Source organism: Somniosus microcephalus, chromosome 12, assembly GCF_052327205.1.
Source record: "Somniosus microcephalus isolate GS21.2 chromosome 12, FLI_Smic_1.0, whole genome shotgun sequence".
In the NCBI taxonomy this organism is placed as follows: Eukaryota; Metazoa; Chordata; class Chondrichthyes; order Squaliformes; family Somniosidae; genus Somniosus; species Somniosus microcephalus.
The window spans coordinates 153,100,023-153,119,161 of NC_140998.1; the positions used below are offsets into that span (position 1 = coordinate 153,100,023).

Here is a 19,139-nt window from a genome sequence, read left to right on the forward strand (position 1 = left end):
AAATTGGAGACAAACGCACCGATTTCTTCACCCAGAGAAGAGGCGTCCGGCAGGGCTGCAATTTGAGCCCGACCCTGTTCAACATATACATAAATGAATTAGCAGACATGCTGGAGCAAAGCAAGTCACCAGGTCTCCGTCTCCTGGATGGAGAAGTGAAATCCCTGTTCTATGCGGACGACCTGGTTCTGCTGTCTCCCACAGAACAGGGATTACAGCAACAACTAGACCTACTCGACAAATACTGCCAAAATTGGGCTCTAACAGTAAATCTAAAGAAAACCAACATCATGATTTTTCAAAAAAGGCCCAGATGTCAGGAAAACAAATACCAGTTTACCCTCAGTGATACCACTATAGGACACACTATGAGCTACACCTACCTTGGTCTAACTATTACAGCATCAGGGAGCTTCAGCATAGCAGTGAATGCACTAAAAGAAAAAGCCCGAAGAGCCCTATATGCAATAAAAAGAAAATTCTACAACATCCAAATCCCAATCAAAATCTGGCTCAAAATATTTGACAGCATAATCCTGCCCATTGCACTGTACGGTAGTGAAGTATGGGGCCCGCTAAATCACCAAAGCTACACTAAATGGGAAAAACACACAATAGAAGCCCTACATGCAGAATTCTGCCGAAGCATCCTTCGCACCCAAAGAAAAACGCCAACAAATGCATGCAGAGCCGAACTAGGCAGATACCCACTGATAATAAACATCCAAAAACGAGCACTAAACTTCCTAAATCACCTCAAATCTAGCTCCCCAGACACCCTTCATTTCAAAGCCTTTCAGACCCAAGAGCTAAACCCAGAAAAGAGTCCCCTGAGTCAGCTGCTACTGAAACTAAGTACTCAGCCGGACCCTGACCAGCCCCAGACCAACACAGCCGTCCAAACACCAATCCGAGTGAACCAAATCATTAAAAAATGCAAAGAAACCTACCTGGAACATTGGAACAAAATAACCGAAAGCCAAAGCAGATTAGAATGTTACCGGGCCCTAAAAAGAGAATATAAACTGGCAGACTACCTCACGACCATCAGAGACACAAAACAGAGACAGACCCTCACCAGGTACAGACTAAGCGACCACCAACTGGAAATTGAAAAAGGCAGATACAAGAAATCCTGGCAGCCTAGAGAGAATAGAATATGCGACCAATGTCTGGCTGGCGAGGTTGAAACAGAAATGCATTTCCTCCAAAAATGCGAAAAATTCAACACATCAAGAAACATATTATTCAACAAGCTAAGCCAAACAACCCCAGATTTCAAGGAATTGGATGATCTGTCAAAATTGAGATTAGTCCTAGGAGAAGGAGACAGACCATACCTTGGGGCCAAATATGTAACAACATGTCACAACCTGAGGACTGTTTAAAATTAAGACTGTTTAAAATTAATATTGAACGTACCAAATGAAGTACAAAGACTGTTTAAAATTAATATTGTTTAAAAGTAATATTGTATGTACCCAACAAATGTCAAATCGATTGACACCTACAGAATGTTAGAAAACTGTACCTTTTTGCAATGTAAGCTTTGGCAATATGGTTCTCTGTAAACTTTCATGCCAATAAAGCATTTGAATTGAATTGAGAGAGAGGGAGAGAGAGGAACTGGAGAACATGAGAGAGAGAGAGAGAGAGAGGGAGAGAGAGGAACTGGAGAACATGAGGGAGAGAGAGGAACTGAAGAACATGAGAGAGAGAGCGCATGAGAGAGGGAGAGAGGAACTGGAGAACATGAGAGAGAGAGAGAGAGAGAGAGGGAGAGAGAGGAACTGGAGAACATGAGAGAGAGAGAGGGAGAGAGGAACTGGAGAACATGAGGGAGAGAGAGCGCATGAGAGAGAGGGAGAGAGGGGAACTGGAGAACATGAGGGAGAGAGAGAGAGAGAGAGAGGAACTGGAGAACATGAGAGAGAGAGAGAGGGAGAGAGGAACTGGAGAACATGAGGGAGAGAGAGAGAGAGGGAGAGAGAGGAACTGGAGAACATGAGAGAGAGAGAGGGAGAGAGGAACTGAAGAACATGAGGGAGAGAGAGAGAGAGGGAGAGAGAGGAACTGAAGAACATGAGGGAGAGAGAGCATGAGAGAGAGGGAGAGAGGAACTGGAGAACATGAGAGAGAGAGAGAGAGAGAGAGAGAGGGAGAGAGAGGAACTGGAGAACATGAGAGAGAGAGAGAGGGAGAGAGAGGGAGAGAGAGGAACTGGAGAACATGAGAGAGAGAGAGAGGGAGAGAGGAACTGGAGAACATGAGGGAGAGAGAGCATGAGAGAGAGGGAGAGAGGAACTGGAGAACATGAGGGAGAGAGAGCATAAGAGAGCGGGAGAGAGAGGAACTGGAGAACATGAGAGAGAGAGAGAGAGAGAGGGAGAGAGAGGAACTGGAGAACATGAGGGAGAGAGAGAGCATGAGAGAGAGGGAGAGAGAGGAACTGGAGAACATGATTTTCTTAACAAACATAATATCCTCAGAAAAAACCAAATAGGCTTTCTTCCAAAACACCGCACCGCCGACCATATCTATACCCTTCACACCCTCATTGAAAAACATATACACCAAACAAAAAAATGGGAAAATATTCGCCTGTTTCATCGACTTCAAGAAAGCCTTTGACTCTATATGGCACGAAGGGCTCTATTATAAACTTCTTCAATGTGGAATAGGGGGCAAAGTCTATGACCTTATTAAATCAATGTATCTGAAAAACAAATGCGGGGTCAAAATTGGAGACAAACGCACCGATTTCTTCACCCAGAGAAGAGGCGTCCGGCAGGGCTGCAATTTGAGCCCGACCCTGTTCAACATATACATAAATGATTTAGCAGACATGCTGGAGCAAAGCGAGTCACCAGGTCTCCGTCTCCTCGATGGAGAAGTGAAATCCCTGTTCTATGCGGACGACCTGGTTCTGCTGTCTCCCACAGAACAGGGATTACAGCAACAACTAGACCTACTCGACAAATACTGCCAAAATTGGGCTCTAACAGTAAATCTAAAGAAAACCAACATCATGATTTTTCAAAAAAGGCCCAGATGTCAGGAAAACAAATACCAGTTTACCCTCAGTGATATCACTATAGGACACACTATGAGCTACACCTACCTTGGTCTAACTATTACAGCATCAGGGAGCTTCAGCATAGCAGTGAATGCACTAAAAGAAAAAGCCCGAAGAGCCCTATATGCAATAAAAAGAAAATTCTACAACATCCAAATCCCAATCAAAATCTGGCTCAAAATATTTGACAGCATAATCCTGCCCATTGCACTGTACGGTAGTGAAGTATGGGGCCCGCTAAATCACCAAAGCTACACTAAATGGGAAAAACATACAATAGAAGCCCTACATGCAGAATTCTGCCGAAGCATCCTTCGCACCCAAAGGAAAACGCCAACAAATGCATGCAGAGCCGAACTAGGCAGATACCCACTGATAATAAACATCCAAAAACGAGCACTAAACTTCCTAAATCACCTCAAATCTAGCTCCCCAGACACCCTTCATTTCAAAGCCTTTCAGACCCAAGAGCTAAACCCAGAAAAGAGTCCCCTGAGTCAGCTGCTACGGAAACTAAGTACTCAGCCGGACCCTGACCAGCCCCAGACCAACACAGCCGTCCAAACACCAATCCGAGTGAACCAAATCATTAAAAAATGCAAAGAAACCTACCTGGAACATTGGAACAAAATAACCGAAAGCCAAAGCAGATTAGAATGTTACCGGGCCCTAAAAAGAGAATATAAACTGGCAGACTACCTCACGACCATCAGAGACACAAAACAGAGACAGACCCTCACCAGGTACAGACTAAGCGACCACCAACTGGAAATTGAAAAAGGCAGATACAAGAAATCCTGGCAGCCTAGAGAGAATAGAATATGCGATCAATGTCTGGCTGGCGAGGTTGAAACAGAAATGCATTTCCTCCTAAAATGCGAAAAATTCAACACATCAAGAAACATATTATTCAACAAGCTAAGCCAAACAACCCCAGATTTCAAGGAATTGGATGATCTGTCAAAATTGAGATTAGTCCTAGGAGAAGGAGACAGACCATACCTTGGGGCCAAATATGTAACAACATGTCACAACCTGAGGACTGTTTAAAATTAAGACTGTTTAAAATTAATATTGAACGTACCAAATGAAGTACAAAGACTGTTTAAAATTAATATTGTTTAAAAGTAATATTGTATGTACCCAACAAATGTCAAATCGATTGACACCTACAGAATGTTGGAAAACTGTACCTTTTTGCTATGTAAGCTTTGGCAATATGGTTCTCTGTAAACTTTCATGCCAATAAAGCATTTTAATTGGAATTGGAATTGGAATTGGAGAGAGAGAGAGGGAGAGAGGAACTGGAGAACATGAGAGAGAGAGAGAGAGAGAGAGAGAGAGAGAGGAACTGAAGAACATGAGAGAGAGAGAGAGAGAGAGAGAGGGAGAGAGAGGAACTGGAGAACATGAGAGAGAGAGAGCATGAGAGAGAGGGAGAGAGAGGAACTGGAGAACATGAGAGAGAGAGAGAGAGAGAGAGAGGAACTGGAGAACATGAGGGAGAGAGAGAGAGAGGGAGAGAAAGGAACTGGAGAACATGAGAGAGAGAGAGAGAGAGAGAGAGAGAGGAACTGGAGAACATGAGAGAGAGAGAGCATGAGAGAGATGGAGAGAGGGGAACTGGAGAACATGAGGGAGAGAGAGAGAGGGAGAAAGGAACTGGAGAACATGAGGGAGAGAGAGAGAGAGGGAGAGAGAGGAACTGGAGAACATGAGAGAGAGAGAGAGAGAGAGAGGGAGAGAGGAACTGGAGAGCATGAGGGAGAGAGAGAGAGAGGGAGAGAGGAACTGGAGAACATGAGAGAGAGAGAGAGAGAGAGAGGAACTGGAGAACATGAGGGAGAGAGAAGAGAGAGAGAGGGAGAGAGGAACTGGAGAATATGAGGGAGAGAGAAGAGAGAGAGAGGGAGAGAGGAACTGGAGAACATGAGAGAGAGAGCATGAGAGAGAGGGAGAGAGAGGAACTGGAGAACATGAGAGAGAGAGAGAAGAGGCGTCCGGCAGGGCTGCAATTTGAGCCCGACCCTGTTCAACATATACATAAATGAATTAGCAGACATGCTGGAGCAAAGCGAGTCACCAGGTCTCCGTCTCCTGGATGGAGAAGTGAAGTCCCTGTTCTATGCGGACGACCTGGTTCTGCTGTCTCCCACAGAACAGGGATTACAGCAACAACTAGACCTACTCGACAAATACTGCCAAAATTGGGCTCTAACAGTAAATCTAAAGAAAACCAACATCATGATTTTTCAGAAAAGACCCAGATGTCAGGAAAACAAATACCAGTTTACCCTCAGTGATACCACTATAGGACACACTATGAGCTACACCTACCTTGGTCTAACTATTACAGCATCAGGGAGCTTCAGCATAGCAGTGAATGCACTAAAAGAAAAAGCCCGAAGAGCCCTATATGCAATAAAAAGAAAATTCTACAACATCCAAATCCCAATCAAAATCTGGCTCAAAATTTTTGACAGCATAATCCTGCCCATTGCACTGTACGGTAGTGAAGTATGGGGCCCGCTAAATCACCAAAGCTACACTAAATGGGAAAAACACACAATAGAAGCCCTACATGCAGAATTCTGCCGAAGCATCCTTCGCACCCAAAGAAAAACGCCAACAAATGCATGCAGAGCCGAACTAGGCAGATACCCACTGATAATAAACATCCAAAAACGAGCACTAAACTTCCTAAATCACCTCAAATCTAGCTCCCCAGACACCCTTCATTTCAAAGCCTTTCAGACCCAAGAGCTAAACCCAGAAAAGAGTCCCCTGAGTCAGCTGCTACTGAAACTAAGTACTCAGCCGGACCCTGACCAGCCCCAGACCAACACAGCCGTCCAAACACCAATCCGAGTGAACCAAATCATTAAAAAATGCAAAGAAACCTACCTGGAACATTGGAACAAAATAACCGAAAGCCAAAGCAGATTAGAATGTTACCGGGCCCTAAAAAGAGAATATAAACTGGCAGACTACCTCACGACCATCAGAGACACAAAACAGAGACAGACCCTCACCAGGTACAGACTAAGCGACCACCAACTGGAAATTGAAAAAGGCAGATACAAGAAATCCTGGCAGCCTAGAGAGAATAGAATATGCGATCAATGTCTGGCTGGCGAGGTTGAAACAGAAATGCATTTCCTCCTAAAATGCGAAAAATTCAACACATCAAGAAACATATTATTCAACAAGCTAAGCCAAACAACCCCAGATTTCAAGGAATTGGATGATCTGTCAAAATTGAGATTAGTCCTAGGAGAAGGAGACAGACCATACCTTGGGGCTAAATATGTAACAACATGTCACAACCTGAGGACTGTTTAAAAGTAAGACTGTTTAAAATTAATATTGAACGTACCAAATGAAGTAGAAAGACTGTTTAAAATTAATATTGTTTAAAAGTAATATTGTATATACCCAACAAATGTCAAATCGATTGACACCTACAGAATGTTGGAAAAATGTACCTTTTTGCTATGTAAGCTTTGGCAATATGGTTCTCTGTAAACTTTCATGCCAATAAAGCATTTGAACTGAACTGAACTGAACTGAGAGAGGGAGAGAGGAACTAGAGAACATGAGACAGAGAGAGAGAGAGAGAGGGAGAGAGAGGAACTGGAGAACATGAGGGAGAGAGAAGAGAGAGAGAGGGAGAGAGAGGAACTGGAGAACATGAGAGAGAGAGAGCATGAGAGAGAGGGAGAGACAGGAACTGGAGAACATGAGAGAGAGAGAGAGAGAGAGGGGAACTGGAGAACATGAGAGAGAATTTAAAGAAAACCCATACGAGATCACCAGAGATGGTGTAAACATGGCCATAGAGGATATAAATATGATCTTCCATGAGGCAGCTGTAAAAGCCGACCTTGTGAAACAGAAGAGGAAGCGTCACAAAAGACAAAATAAAAATAAGAAATGGTTTGACCACGAATGCAAAAATGCCAGAAAAGACCTGAGAAAAATATCAAACCAAAAGCATCACCAACCAAACAATCCGGACCTACGTACTAGATACAATGAAACCCTCAAAAGATATAAACACACCATTAGGAACAAAACACAAAACTATACCCACAAAATACTCGAAGAAATTGAAAACTCCACCAATCCAAAACAATTCTGGGAAATGTGGAATAACCTGAGTACAACACAATTGTAAGCATTACCAATCCAAGATGGAGACATCTGGAGAACACATTTTGAAAACCTCTACAAAGACATCCCAATAAACGAAACAAACCCAAGTCAACATCAGGTCACAGAAAAACTCCACACATTAGAAGCAACAATTAAAGACAACCAAAACCCTCTAGACTCCCCAATCACATGGAAAGAACTGGCCACAAAAACAAAATCTCTCCACCTAAAGAAAGCCTGTGGCCCAGACAACATCAAAAATGAAATGCTCAAGTTCAGCAATATGGAGATGCAGGGTGCGATACTCAAACTATTCAACATCATATTACGCTCAGGCTGTTTTCCCGATATCTGGTGCCAAGGACTAATCTCCCCCATATATAAAAGTGGAAACAAATCAGACCCAAATAACTACCGCGGCATCTGTGTCAACAGTTGTCTAGGGAAGTTATTCTGCAGTATTCTAAATAGTAGATTACTTGATTTTCTTAACAAACATAATATCCTCAGAAAAAACCAAATAGGCTTTCTTCCAAAACACCGCACAGCTGACCATATCTATACCCTTCACACCCTCATTGGAAAACATATACACCAAACAAAAAATGGGAAAATATTCGCCTGTTTCATCGACTTCAAGAAAGCCTTTGACTCTATATGGCACGAAGGGCTCTATTATAAACTTCTTCAGTGTGGAATAGGGGGCAAAGTCTATGACCTTATTAAATCAATGTATCTGAAAAACAAATGCGGGGTCAAAATTGGAGACAAACGCACCGATTTCTTCACCCAGAGAAGAGGCGTCCGGCAGGGCTGCAATTTGAGCCCGACCCTGTTCAACATATACATAAATGAGTTAGCAGACATGCTGGAGCAAAGCGAGTCACCAGGTCTCCGTCTCCTGGATGGAGAAGTGAAATCCCTGTTCTATGCGGACGACCTGGTTCTGCTGTCTCCCACAGAACAGGGATTACAGCAACAACTAGACCTACTCGACAAATACTGCCAAAATTGGGCTCTAACAGTAAATCTAAAGAAAACCAACATCATGATTTTTCAAAAAAGGCCCAGATGTCAGGAAAACAAATACCAGTTTACCCTCAGTGATACCACTATAGGACACACTATGAGCTACACCTACCTTGGTCTAACTATTACAGCATCAGGGAGCTTCAGCATAGCAGTGAATGCACTAAAAGAAAAAGCCCGAAGAGCCCTATATGCAATAAAAAGAAAATTCTACAACATCCAAATCCCAATCAAAATCTGGCTCAAAATATTTGACAGCATAATCCTGCCCATTGCACTGTACGGTAGTGAAGTATGGGGCCCGCTAAATCACCAAAGCTACACTAAATGGGAAAAACACACAATAGAAGCCCTACATGCAGAATTCTGCCGAAGCATCCTTCGCACCCAAAGAAAAACGCCAACAAATGCATGCAGAGCCGAACTAGGCAGATACCCACTGATAATAAACATCCAAAAACGAGCACTAAACTTCCTAAATCACCTCAAATCTAGCTCCCCAGACACCCTTCATTTCAAAGCCTTTCAGACCCAAGAGCTAAACCCAGAAAAGAGTCCCCTGAGTCAGCTGCTACTGAAACTAAGTACTCAGCCGGACCCTGACCAGCCCCAGACCAACACAGCCGTCCAAACACCAATCCGAGTGAACCAAATCATTAAAAAATGCAAAGAAACCTACCTGGAACATTGGAACAAAATAACCGAAAGCCAAAGCAGATTAGAATGTTACCGGGCCCTAAAAAGAGAATATAAACTGGCAGACTACCTCATGACCATCAGAGACACAAAACAGAGACAGACCCGCACCAGGTACAGACTAAGCGACCACCAACTGGAAATTGAAAAAGGCAGATACAAGAAATCCTGGCAGCCTAGAGAGAATAGAATATGCGATCAATGTCTGGCTGGCGAGGTTGAAACAGAAATGCATTTCCTCCTAAAATGCAAAAAATTCAACACATCAAGAAACATATTATTCAACAAGCTAAGCCAAACAACCCCAGATTTCAAGGAATTGGATGATCTGTCAAAATTGAGATTAGTCCTAGGAGAAGGAGACAGACCATACCTTGGGGCCAAATATGTAACAACATGTCACAACCTGAGGACTGTTTAAAATTAAGACTGTTTAAAATTAATATTGAACGTACCAAATGAAGTACAAAGACTGTTTAAAATTAATATTGTTTAAAAGTAATATTGTATGTACCCAACAAATGTCAAATCGATTGACACCTACAGAATGTTAGAAAACTGTACCTTTTTGCAATGTAAGCTTTGGCAATATGGTCCTCTGTAAACTTTCATGCCAATAAAGCATTTGAATTGAATTGAATTGAATTGAATTGAGAGGGAGAGAGAGGAAGTGGAGAACATGAGAGAGAGAGAGAGAGGAACTGGAGAACATGAGGGAGAGAGAGAGAGAGAGAGAGGGAGAGAGAGGAACTGGAGAACATGAGGGAGAGAGAGAGAGAGGGAGAGAGAGGAACTGGAGAACATGAGAGAGAGAGAGAGAGAGGGAGAGAGAGGGACTGGAGAACATGAGAGAGCGAGAGAGAGAGAGGGAGAGAGGAACTGGAGAACATGAGAGAGAGAGAGAGAGAGAGGGAGAGAGGAACTGGAGAACATGAGGGAGAGAGAGGGAGAGAGAGGAACTGGAGAACATGAGAGAGAGAGAGAGAGAGAGGGAGAGAGGAACTGGAGAACATGAGAGAGCGAGAGAGGGAGAGAGGAACTGGAGAACATGAGAGAGAGAGAGAGAGAGAGAGGGAGAGAGGAACTGGAGAACATGAGGGAGAGAGCATGAGAGAGAGGGAGAGAGGAACTGGAGAACATGAGGGAGAGAGCATGATAGAGAGGGAGAGAGGAACTGGAGAACATGAGGGAGAGAGAGAGAGAGAGAGGGAGAGAGGAACTGGAGAACATGAGGGAGAGAGGAACTGGAGAACATGAGGGAGAGAGAGAGGGGAGAGGAGAGGAGAGCATGAGAGAGAGAGAGAGAGAGGAGAGCATGAGAGAGAGGAACAGAAGAACAGGAGAGCAAGAATGGGGTGTGGGGATCAGGACAGGTGCAGCGAGATATGACGAGAAAGCAAGTGAGGGGGGCCAAGAAGGGGACAAGGGACAGATGATGCAAAGATGTATAAGGAGAGAGACTGAGGAGGGCAGCAAACGTGACAGAGAAAGAGATAATCAGAGAAGGTGGAGACTGTTGGTGTTGGTGTTTCTGAACAGTGCCTGGAGGGGCAGGTGTGACTTTCCTCCCACAGCCCCCACAGGCCATGCTCTCAGCATTGGATCTGCCTCACTGAATAGCGGGGCCAAGTGATTCTCTGTAGGGGCGGGGGTGAGGGGGCAGGGAGTGCTGACTTAGTTAATGTATCAATATCCACCGAGTTGAATGGGACTCAAAGGTTTACATCCCTTTGAACACAGAGCTAAATATCTCTGCTTCCTGTCACCCGCACCAGTAACGCACTGGCCTTGGCGCTCTCTGACCCAGGCACTAACCTGTGCCATTAACGCAGTCACCTCCAACGCTAGGTCTTTATTGACGGGGAATCGCCCGTTCACCACCTCGTCGTTAACCTGATATGTCAGCAGGAGGCGCTCTCGCTCTGTTTCGCCCTTTGCCTGAGCTCTGAAATACATCCTGTGCAGCACAAGGGGGTCAGTGCGGTCAATACCGAACACGGGTCACACACAACGAAGATCCTGCAGTGTTTATTCAGGGTCAGAGTCTGGTGAGTGGGGGAATATCCTGCAGTATTTATTCAGGGTCTCGGAGTCTGGTGAGTGGGGGAATATCCTGCAGTATTTATTCAGGATCAGAGTCTGGTGAGTGGGGGAATATCCTGCAGTGTTTATTCAGGGTCAGAGTCTGGTGAGTGGGGGAATATCCTGCAGTATTTATTCAGGGTCTCGGAGTCTGGTGAGTGGGGGAATATCCTGCAGTGTTTATTCAGGATCAGAGTCTGGTGAGTGGGGGAATATCCTGCAGTATTTATTCAGGGTCAGAGTCTGGTGAGTGGGGGAATATCCTGCAGTATTTATTCAGGGTCAGAGCCTGGTGAGTGGGGGAATATCCTGCAGTGTTTATTCAGGGTCTCGGAGTCTGGTGAGTGGGGGAATATCCTGCAGTATTTATTCAGGGTCAGAGTCTGGTAAGTGGGGGAATATCCTGCAGTATTTATTCAGGGTCAGAGTCTGGTGAGTGGGGGAATATCCTGCAGTATTTATTCAGGGTCAGAGTCTGGTGAGTGGGGGAATATCCTGCAGTATTTATTCAGGGTCAGAGTCTGGTGAGTGGGGGAATATCCTGCAGTATTTATTCAGGGTCAGAGTCTGGTGAGTGAGGGGAATATCCTGCAGTATTTATTCAGGGTCAGAGTCTGGTGAGTGGGGGAATATCCTGCAGTATTTATTCAGGGTCTCTCGGAGTCTGGTGAGTGGGGGAATATCCTGCAGTATTTATTCAGGATCAGAGTCTGGTGAGTGGGGGAATATCCTGCAGTATTTATTCAGGGTCTCGGAGTCTGGTGAGTGAGGGGAATATCCTGCAGTGTTTATTCAGGGTCAGAGTCTGGTGAGTGGGGGAATATCCTGCAGTATTTATTCAGGGTCAGAGTCTGGTGAGTGGGGAGAATATCCTGCAGTATTTATTCAGGATCAGAGTCTGGTGAGTGGGGAGAATATCCTGCAGTATTTATTCAGGATCAGAGTCTGGTGAGTGGGGGAATATCCTGCAGTATTTATTCAGGATCAGAGTCTGGTGAGTGAGGGAATATCCTGCAGTATTTATTCAGGGTCAGAGTCTGGTGAGTGGGGGAATATCCTGCAGTATTTATTCAGGGTCAGAGCCTGGTGAGTGAGGGGAATATCCTGCAGTGTTTATTCAGGATCAGAGTCTGGTGAGTGAGGGAATATCCTGCAGTATTTATTCAGGATCAGAGTCTGGTGAGTGAGGGAATATCCTGCAGTATTTATTCAGGATCAGAGTCTGGTGAGTGGGGGAATATCCTGCAGTATTTATTCAGGGTCAGAGCCTGGTGAGTGGGGGAATATCCTGCAGTATTTATTCAGGATCAGAGTCTGGTGAGTGGGGGAATATCCTGCAGTATTTATTCAGGGTCAGAGTCTGGTGAGTGGGGGAATATCCTGCAGTGTTTATTCAGGGTCTCTCGGAGTCTGGTGAGTGGGGAGAATATCCTGCAGTGTTTATTCAGGATCAGAGTCTGGTGAGTGGGGGAATATCCTGCAGTATTTATTCAGGGTCAGAGTCTGGTGAGTGGGGGAATATCCTGCAGTATTTATTCAGGGTCAGAGTCTGGTGAGTGGGGGAATATCCTGCAGTATTTATTCAGGGTCTCGGAGTCTGGTGAGTGGGGGAATATCCTGCAGTATTTATTCAGGGTCAGAGTCTGGTGAGTGGGGGAATATCCTGCAGTATTTATTCAGGGTCAGAGTCTGGTGAGTGGGGGAATATCCTGCAGTATTTATTCAGGGTCAGAGTCTGGTGAGTGGGGGAATATCCTGCAGTATTTATTCAGGGTCAGAGCCTGGTGACTGGGGGAATATCCTGCAGTATTTATTCAGGGTCAGAGTCTGGTGAGTGGGGGAATATCCTGCAGTATTTATTCAGGGTCAGAGTCTGGTGAGTGGGGGAATATCCTGCAGTATTTATTCAGGGTCAGAGTCTGGTGAGTGAGGGGAATATCCTGCAGTATTTATTCAGGGTCAGAGTCTGGTGAGTGGGGGAATATCCTGCAGTATTTATTCAGGGTCTCTCGGAGTCTGGTGAGTGGGGGAATATCCTGCAGTATTTATTCAGGGTCAGAGTCTGGTGAGTGAGGGGAATATCCTGCAGTATTTATTCAGGGTCAGAGCCTGGTGACTGGGGGAATATCCTGCAGTATTTATTCAGGGTCAGAGTCTGGTGAGTGAGGGGAATATCCTGCAGTATTTATTCAGGGTCAGAGCCTGGTGAGTGGGGGAATATCCTGCAGTATTTATTCAGGGTCAGAGTCTGGTGAGTGAGGGGAATATCCTGCAGTATTTATTCAGGGTCTCTCGGAGTCTGGTGAGTGGGGGAATATCCTGCAGTATTTATTCAGGGTCAGAGTCTGGTAAGTGGGGGAATATCCTGCAGTATTTATTCAGGGTCAGAGTCTGGTGAGTGGGGGAATATCCTGCAGTATTTATTCAGGGTCAGAGTCTGGTGAGTGGGGGAATATCCTGCAGTATTTATTCAGGGTCAGAGTCTGGTGAGTGGGGGAATATCCTGCAGTATTTATTCAGGGTCAGAGTCTGGTGAGTGAGGGGAATATCCTGCAGTATTTATTCAGGGTCAGAGTCTGGTGAGTGGGGGAATATCCTGCAGTATTTATTCAGGGTCTCTCGGAGTCTGGTGAGTGGGGGAATATCCTGCAGTATTTATTCAGGATCAGAGTCTGGTGAGTGGGGGAATATCCTGCAGTATTTATTCAGGGTCTCGGAGTCTGGTGAGTGAGGGGAATATCCTGCAGTGTTTATTCAGGGTCAGAGTCTGGTGAGTGGGGGAATATCCTGCAGTATTTATTCAGGGTCAGAGTCTGGTGAGTGGGGAGAATATCCTGCAGTATTTATTCAGGATCAGAGTCTGGTGAGTGGGGAGAATATCCTGCAGTATTTATTCAGGATCAGAGTCTGGTGAGTGGGGGAATATCCTGCAGTATTTATTCAGGATCAGAGTCTGGTGAGTGAGGGAATATCCTGCAGTATTTATTCAGGGTCAGAGTCTGGTGAGTGGGGGAATATCCTGCAGTATTTATTCAGGGTCAGAGCCTGGTGAGTGAGGGGAATATCCTGCAGTGTTTATTCAGGATCAGAGTCTGGTGAGTGAGGGAATATCCTGCAGTATTTATTCAGGATCAGAGTCTGGTGAGTGAGGGAATATCCTGCAGTATTTATTCAGGATCAGAGTCTGGTGAGTGGGGGAATATCCTGCAGTATTTATTCAGGGTCAGAGCCTGGTGAGTGGGGGAATATCCTGCAGTATTTATTCAGGATCAGAGTCTGGTGAGTGGGGGAATATCCTGCAGTATTTATTCAGGGTCAGAGTCTGGTGAGTGGGGGAATATCCTGCAGTATTTATTCAGGGTCTCTCGGAGTCTGGTGAGTGAGGGGAATATCCTGCAGTGTTTATTCAGGATCAGAGTCTGGTGAGTGGGGGAATATCCTGCAGTATTTATTCAGGGTCACAGAGTCTGGTGAGTGGGGGAATATCCTGCAGTATTTATTCAGGGTCTCGGAGTCTGGTGAGTGGGGGAATATCCTGCAGTGTTTATTCAGGGTCACAGAGTCTGGTGAGTGGGGGAATATCCTGCAGTATTTATTCAGGGTCAGAGTCTGGTGAGTGGGGGAATATCCTGCAGTATTTATTCAGGGTCAGAGTCTGGTGAGTGGGGGAATATCCTGCAGTATTTATTCAGGGTCTCGGAGTCTGGTGAGTGGGGGAATATCCTGCAGTATTTATTCAGGGTCAGAGTCTGGTGAGTGGGGGAATATCCTGCAGTATTTATTCAGGATCAGAGTCTGGTGAGTGGGGGAATATCCTGCAGTATTTATTCAGGGTCAGAGTCTGGTGAGTGGGGGAATATCCTGCAGTGTTTATTCAGGGTCTCTCGGAGTCTGGTGAGTGGGGAGAATATCCTGCAGTGTTTATTCAGGATCAGAGTCTGGTGAGTGGGGGAATATCCTGCAGTATTTATTCAGGGTCAGAGTCTGGTGAGTGGGGGAATATCCTGCAGTATTTATTCAGGGTCAGAGTCTGGTGAGTGGGGGAATATCCTGCAGTATTTATTCAGGGTCTCGGAGTCTGGTGAGTGGGGGAATATCCTGCAGTATTTATTCAGGATCAGAGTCTGGTGAGTGGGGGAATATCCTGCAGTATTTATTCAGGGTCAGAGTCTGGTGAGTGGGGGAATATCCTGCAGTGTTTATTCAGGGTCTCTCGGAGTCTGGTGAGTGGGGAGAATATCCTGCAGTGTTTATTCAGGATCAGAGTCTGGTGAGTGGGGGAATATCCTGCAGTATTTATTCAGGGTCAGAGTCTGGTGAGTGGGGGAATATCCTGCAGTATTTATTCAGGGTCAGAGTCTGGTGAGTGGGGGAATATCCTGCAGTATTTATTCAGGGTCTCGGAGTCTGGTGAGTGGGGGAATATCCTGCAGTATTTATTCAGGGTCAGAGTCTGGTGAGTGGGGGAATATCCTGCAGTATTTATTCAGGGTCAGAGTCTGGTGAGTGGGGGAATATCCTGCAGTATTTATTCAGGGTCAGAGTCTGGTGAGTGGGGGAATATCCTGCAGTATTTATTCAGGGTCAGAGCCTGGTGACTGGGGGAATATCCTGCAGTATTTATTCAGGGTCAGAGTCTGGTGAGTGGGGGAATATCCTGCAGTATTTATTCAGGGTCAGAGTCTGGTGAGTGGGGGAATATCCTGCAGTATTTATTCAGGGTCAGAGTCTGGTGAGTGAGGGGAATATCCTGCAGTATTTATTCAGGGTCAGAGTCTGGTGAGTGGGGGAATATCCTGCAGTATTTATTCAGGGTCTCTCGGAGTCTGGTGAGTGGGGGAATATCCTGCAGTATTTATTCAGGGTCAGAGTCTGGTGAGTGAGGGGAATATCCTGCAGTATTTATTCAGGGTCAGAGCCTGGTGACTGGGGGAATATCCTGCAGTATTTATTCAGGGTCAGAGTCTGGTGAGTGAGGGGAATATCCTGCAGTATTTATTCAGGGTCAGAGCCTGGTGAGTGGGGGAATATCCTGCAGTATTTATTCAGGGTCAGAGTCTGGTGAGTGAGGGGAATATCCTGCAGTATTTATTCAGGGTCTCTCGGAGTCTGGTGAGTGGGGGAATATCCTGCAGTATTTATTCAGGGTCAGAGCCTGGTGAGTGGGGGAATATCCTGCAGTATTTATTCAGGGTCTCGGAGTCTGGTGAGTGGGGGAATATCCTGCATTATTTATTGAGGGTCAGAGTCTGGTGAGTGGGGGGGGGAATATCCTGCAGTATTTATTCAGGGTCAGAGCCTGGTGAGTGGGGGAATATCCTGCAGTATTTATTCAGGGTCTCGGAGTCTGGTGAGTGGGGGAATATCCTGCAGTATTTATTCAGGGTCAGAGTCTGGTGAGTGGGGGAATATCCTGCAGTATTTATTCAGGGTCAGAGCCTGGTGAGTGAGGGGAATATCCTGCAGTATTTATTCAGGGTCAGAGTCTGGTGAGTGGGGGAATATCCTGCAGTATTTATTCAGGGTCAGAGTCTGGTGAGTGAGGGGAATATCCTGCAGTATTTATTCAGGGTCACAGAGTCTGGTGAGTGAGGGGAATATCCTGCAGTATTTATTCAGGGTCAGAGTCTGGTGAGTGAGGGGAATATCCTGCAGTATTTATTCAGGGTCAGAGTCTGGTGAGTGAGGGAATATCCTGCAGTATTTATTCAGGGTCAGAGTCTGGTGAGTGGGGGAATATCCTGCAGTATTTATTCAGGGTCAGAGTCTGGTGAGTGGGGGAATATCCTGCAGTATTTATTCAGGGTCAGAGTCTGGTGAGTGGGGGAATATCCTGCAGTATTTATTCAGGGTCAGAGCCTGGTGAGTGAGGGGAATATCCTGCAGTATTTATTCAGGGTCAGAGCCTGGTGAGTGAGGGGAATATCCTGCAGTATTTATTCAGGGTCAGAGCCTGGTGAGTGAGGGGAATATCCTGCAGTATTTATTCAGGATCAGAGTCTGGTGAGTGGGGGAATATCCTGCAGTGTTTATTCAGGGTCACAGAGTCTGGTGAGTGGGGAGAATATCCTGCAGTATTTATTCAGGGTCAGAGTCTGGTGAGTGGGGGAATATCCTGCAGTATTTATTCAGGGTCAGAGTCTGGTGAGTGGGGGAATATCCTGCAGTGTTTATTCAGGGTCAGAGTCTGGTGAGTGGGGGAATATGCTGCAGTGTTTATTCAGGGTCAGAGTCTGGTGAGTGGGGGAATATCCTGCAGTATTTATTCAGGGTCTCGGAGTCTGGTGAGTGGGGGAATATCCTGCAGTATTTATTCAGGGTCAGAGTCTGGTGAGTGGGGGAATATCCTGCAGTATTTATTCAGGGTCAGAGTCTGGTGAGTGGGGGAATATCCTGCAGTATTTATTCAGGGTCAGAGAGTCTGGTGAGTGAGGGGAATATCCTGCAGTATTTATTCAGGGTCAGAGCCTGGTGAGTGAGGGGAATATCCTGCAGTATTTATTCAGGGTCAGAGTCTGGTGAGTGGGGGGAATATCCTGCAGTATTTATTCAGGGTCACAGAGCCTGGTGAGTGGGGGAATATCCTGCAGTATTTATTCAGGGTCAGAGTCTGGTGAGTGGGGGAATATCCTGCAGTATTTATTCAGGGTCAGAGTCTGGTGAGTGGGGGAATATCCTGCAGTGTTTATTCATTGTCAGAGTCTGGTGAGTGGGGGAATATCCTGCAGTGTTTATTCAGGGTCAGAGTCTGGTGAGTGGGGGAATATCCTGCAGTGTTTATTCAGGGTCAGAGCCTGGTGAGTGAGGGGAATATCCTGCAGTATTTATTCAGGGTCACAGAGTCTGGTGAGTGAGGGAATATCCTGCAGTGTTTATTCAGGGTCAGAGTCTGGTGAGTGGGGGGAATATCCTGCAGTATTTATTTAGGGTCAGAGTCTGGTGAGTGGGGGAATATCCTGCAGTATTTATTCAGGGTCTCTCGGAGTCTGGTGAGTGGGGGAATATCCTGCAGTATTTATTCAGGGTCAGAGTCTGGTGAGTGAGGGGAATATCCTGCAGTATTTATTCAGGGTCAGAGCCTGGTGACTGGGGGAATATCCTGCAGTATTTATTCAGGGTCAGAGTCTGGTGAGTGAGGGGAATATCCTGCAGTATTTATTCAGGGTCAGAGCCTGGTGAGTGGGGGAATATCCTGCAGTATTTATTCAGGGTCAGAGTCTGGTGAGTGAGGGGAATATCCTGCAGTATTTATTCAGGGTCTCTCGGAGTCTGGTGAGTGGGGGAATATCCTGCAGTATTTATTCAGGGTCAGAGCCTGGTGAGTGGGGGAATATCCTGCAGTATTTATTCAGGGTCTCGGAGTCTGGTGAGTGGGGGAATATCCTGCATTATTTATTGAGGGTCAGAGTCTGGTGAGTGGGGGGGGGAATATCCTGCAGTATTTATTCAGGGTCAGAGCCTGGTGAGTGGGGGAATATCCTGCAGTATTTATTCAGGGTCTCGGAGTCTGGTGAGTGGGGGAATATCCTGCAGTATTTATTCAGGGTCAGAGTCTGGTGAGTGGGGGAATATCCTGCAGTATTTATTCAGGGTCAGAGCCTGGTGAGTGAGGGGAATATCCTGCAGTATTTATTCAGGGTCAGAGTCTGGTGAGTGGGGGAATATCCTGCAGTATTTATTCAGGGTCAGAGTCTGGTGAGTGAGGGGAATATCCTGCAGTATTTATTCAGGGTCACAGAGTCTGGTGAGTGAGGGGAATATCCTGCAGTATTTATTCAGGGTCAGAGTCTGGTGAGTGAGGGGAATATCCTGCAGTATTTATTCAGGGTCAGAGTCTGGTGAGTGAGGGAATATCCTGCAGTATTTATTCAGGGTCAGAGTCTGGTGAGTGGGGGAATATCCTGCAGTATTTATTCAGGGTCAGAGTCTGGTGAGTGGGGGAATATCCTGCAGTATTTATTCAGGGTCAGAGTCTGGTGAGTGGGGGAATATCCTGCAGTATTTATTCAGGGTCAGAGCCTGGTGAGTGAGGGGAATATCCTGCAGTATTTATTCAGGGTCAGAGCCTGGTGAGTGAGGGGAATATCCTGCAGTATTTATT

At 45.8% G+C, this 19,139-nt stretch overlaps 1 protein-coding gene across 1 annotated transcript in view; it reads right to left on the reverse strand.

Annotated features, from left to right (window-relative positions):
• Positions 1-19,139, reverse strand: part of plekhh1 (pleckstrin homology, MyTH4 and FERM domain containing H1) — a 338,941-nt gene that overhangs the window by 39,965 nt on the left and 279,837 nt on the right. Inside the window, exon 24 of the mRNA XM_086003678.1 lies at positions 10,772-10,913. Within this exon, the coding sequence (XP_085859804.1) occupies positions 10,772-10,913 (142 nt within the window). The remainder of the gene's footprint in view (positions 1-10,771; positions 10,914-19,139) is intronic.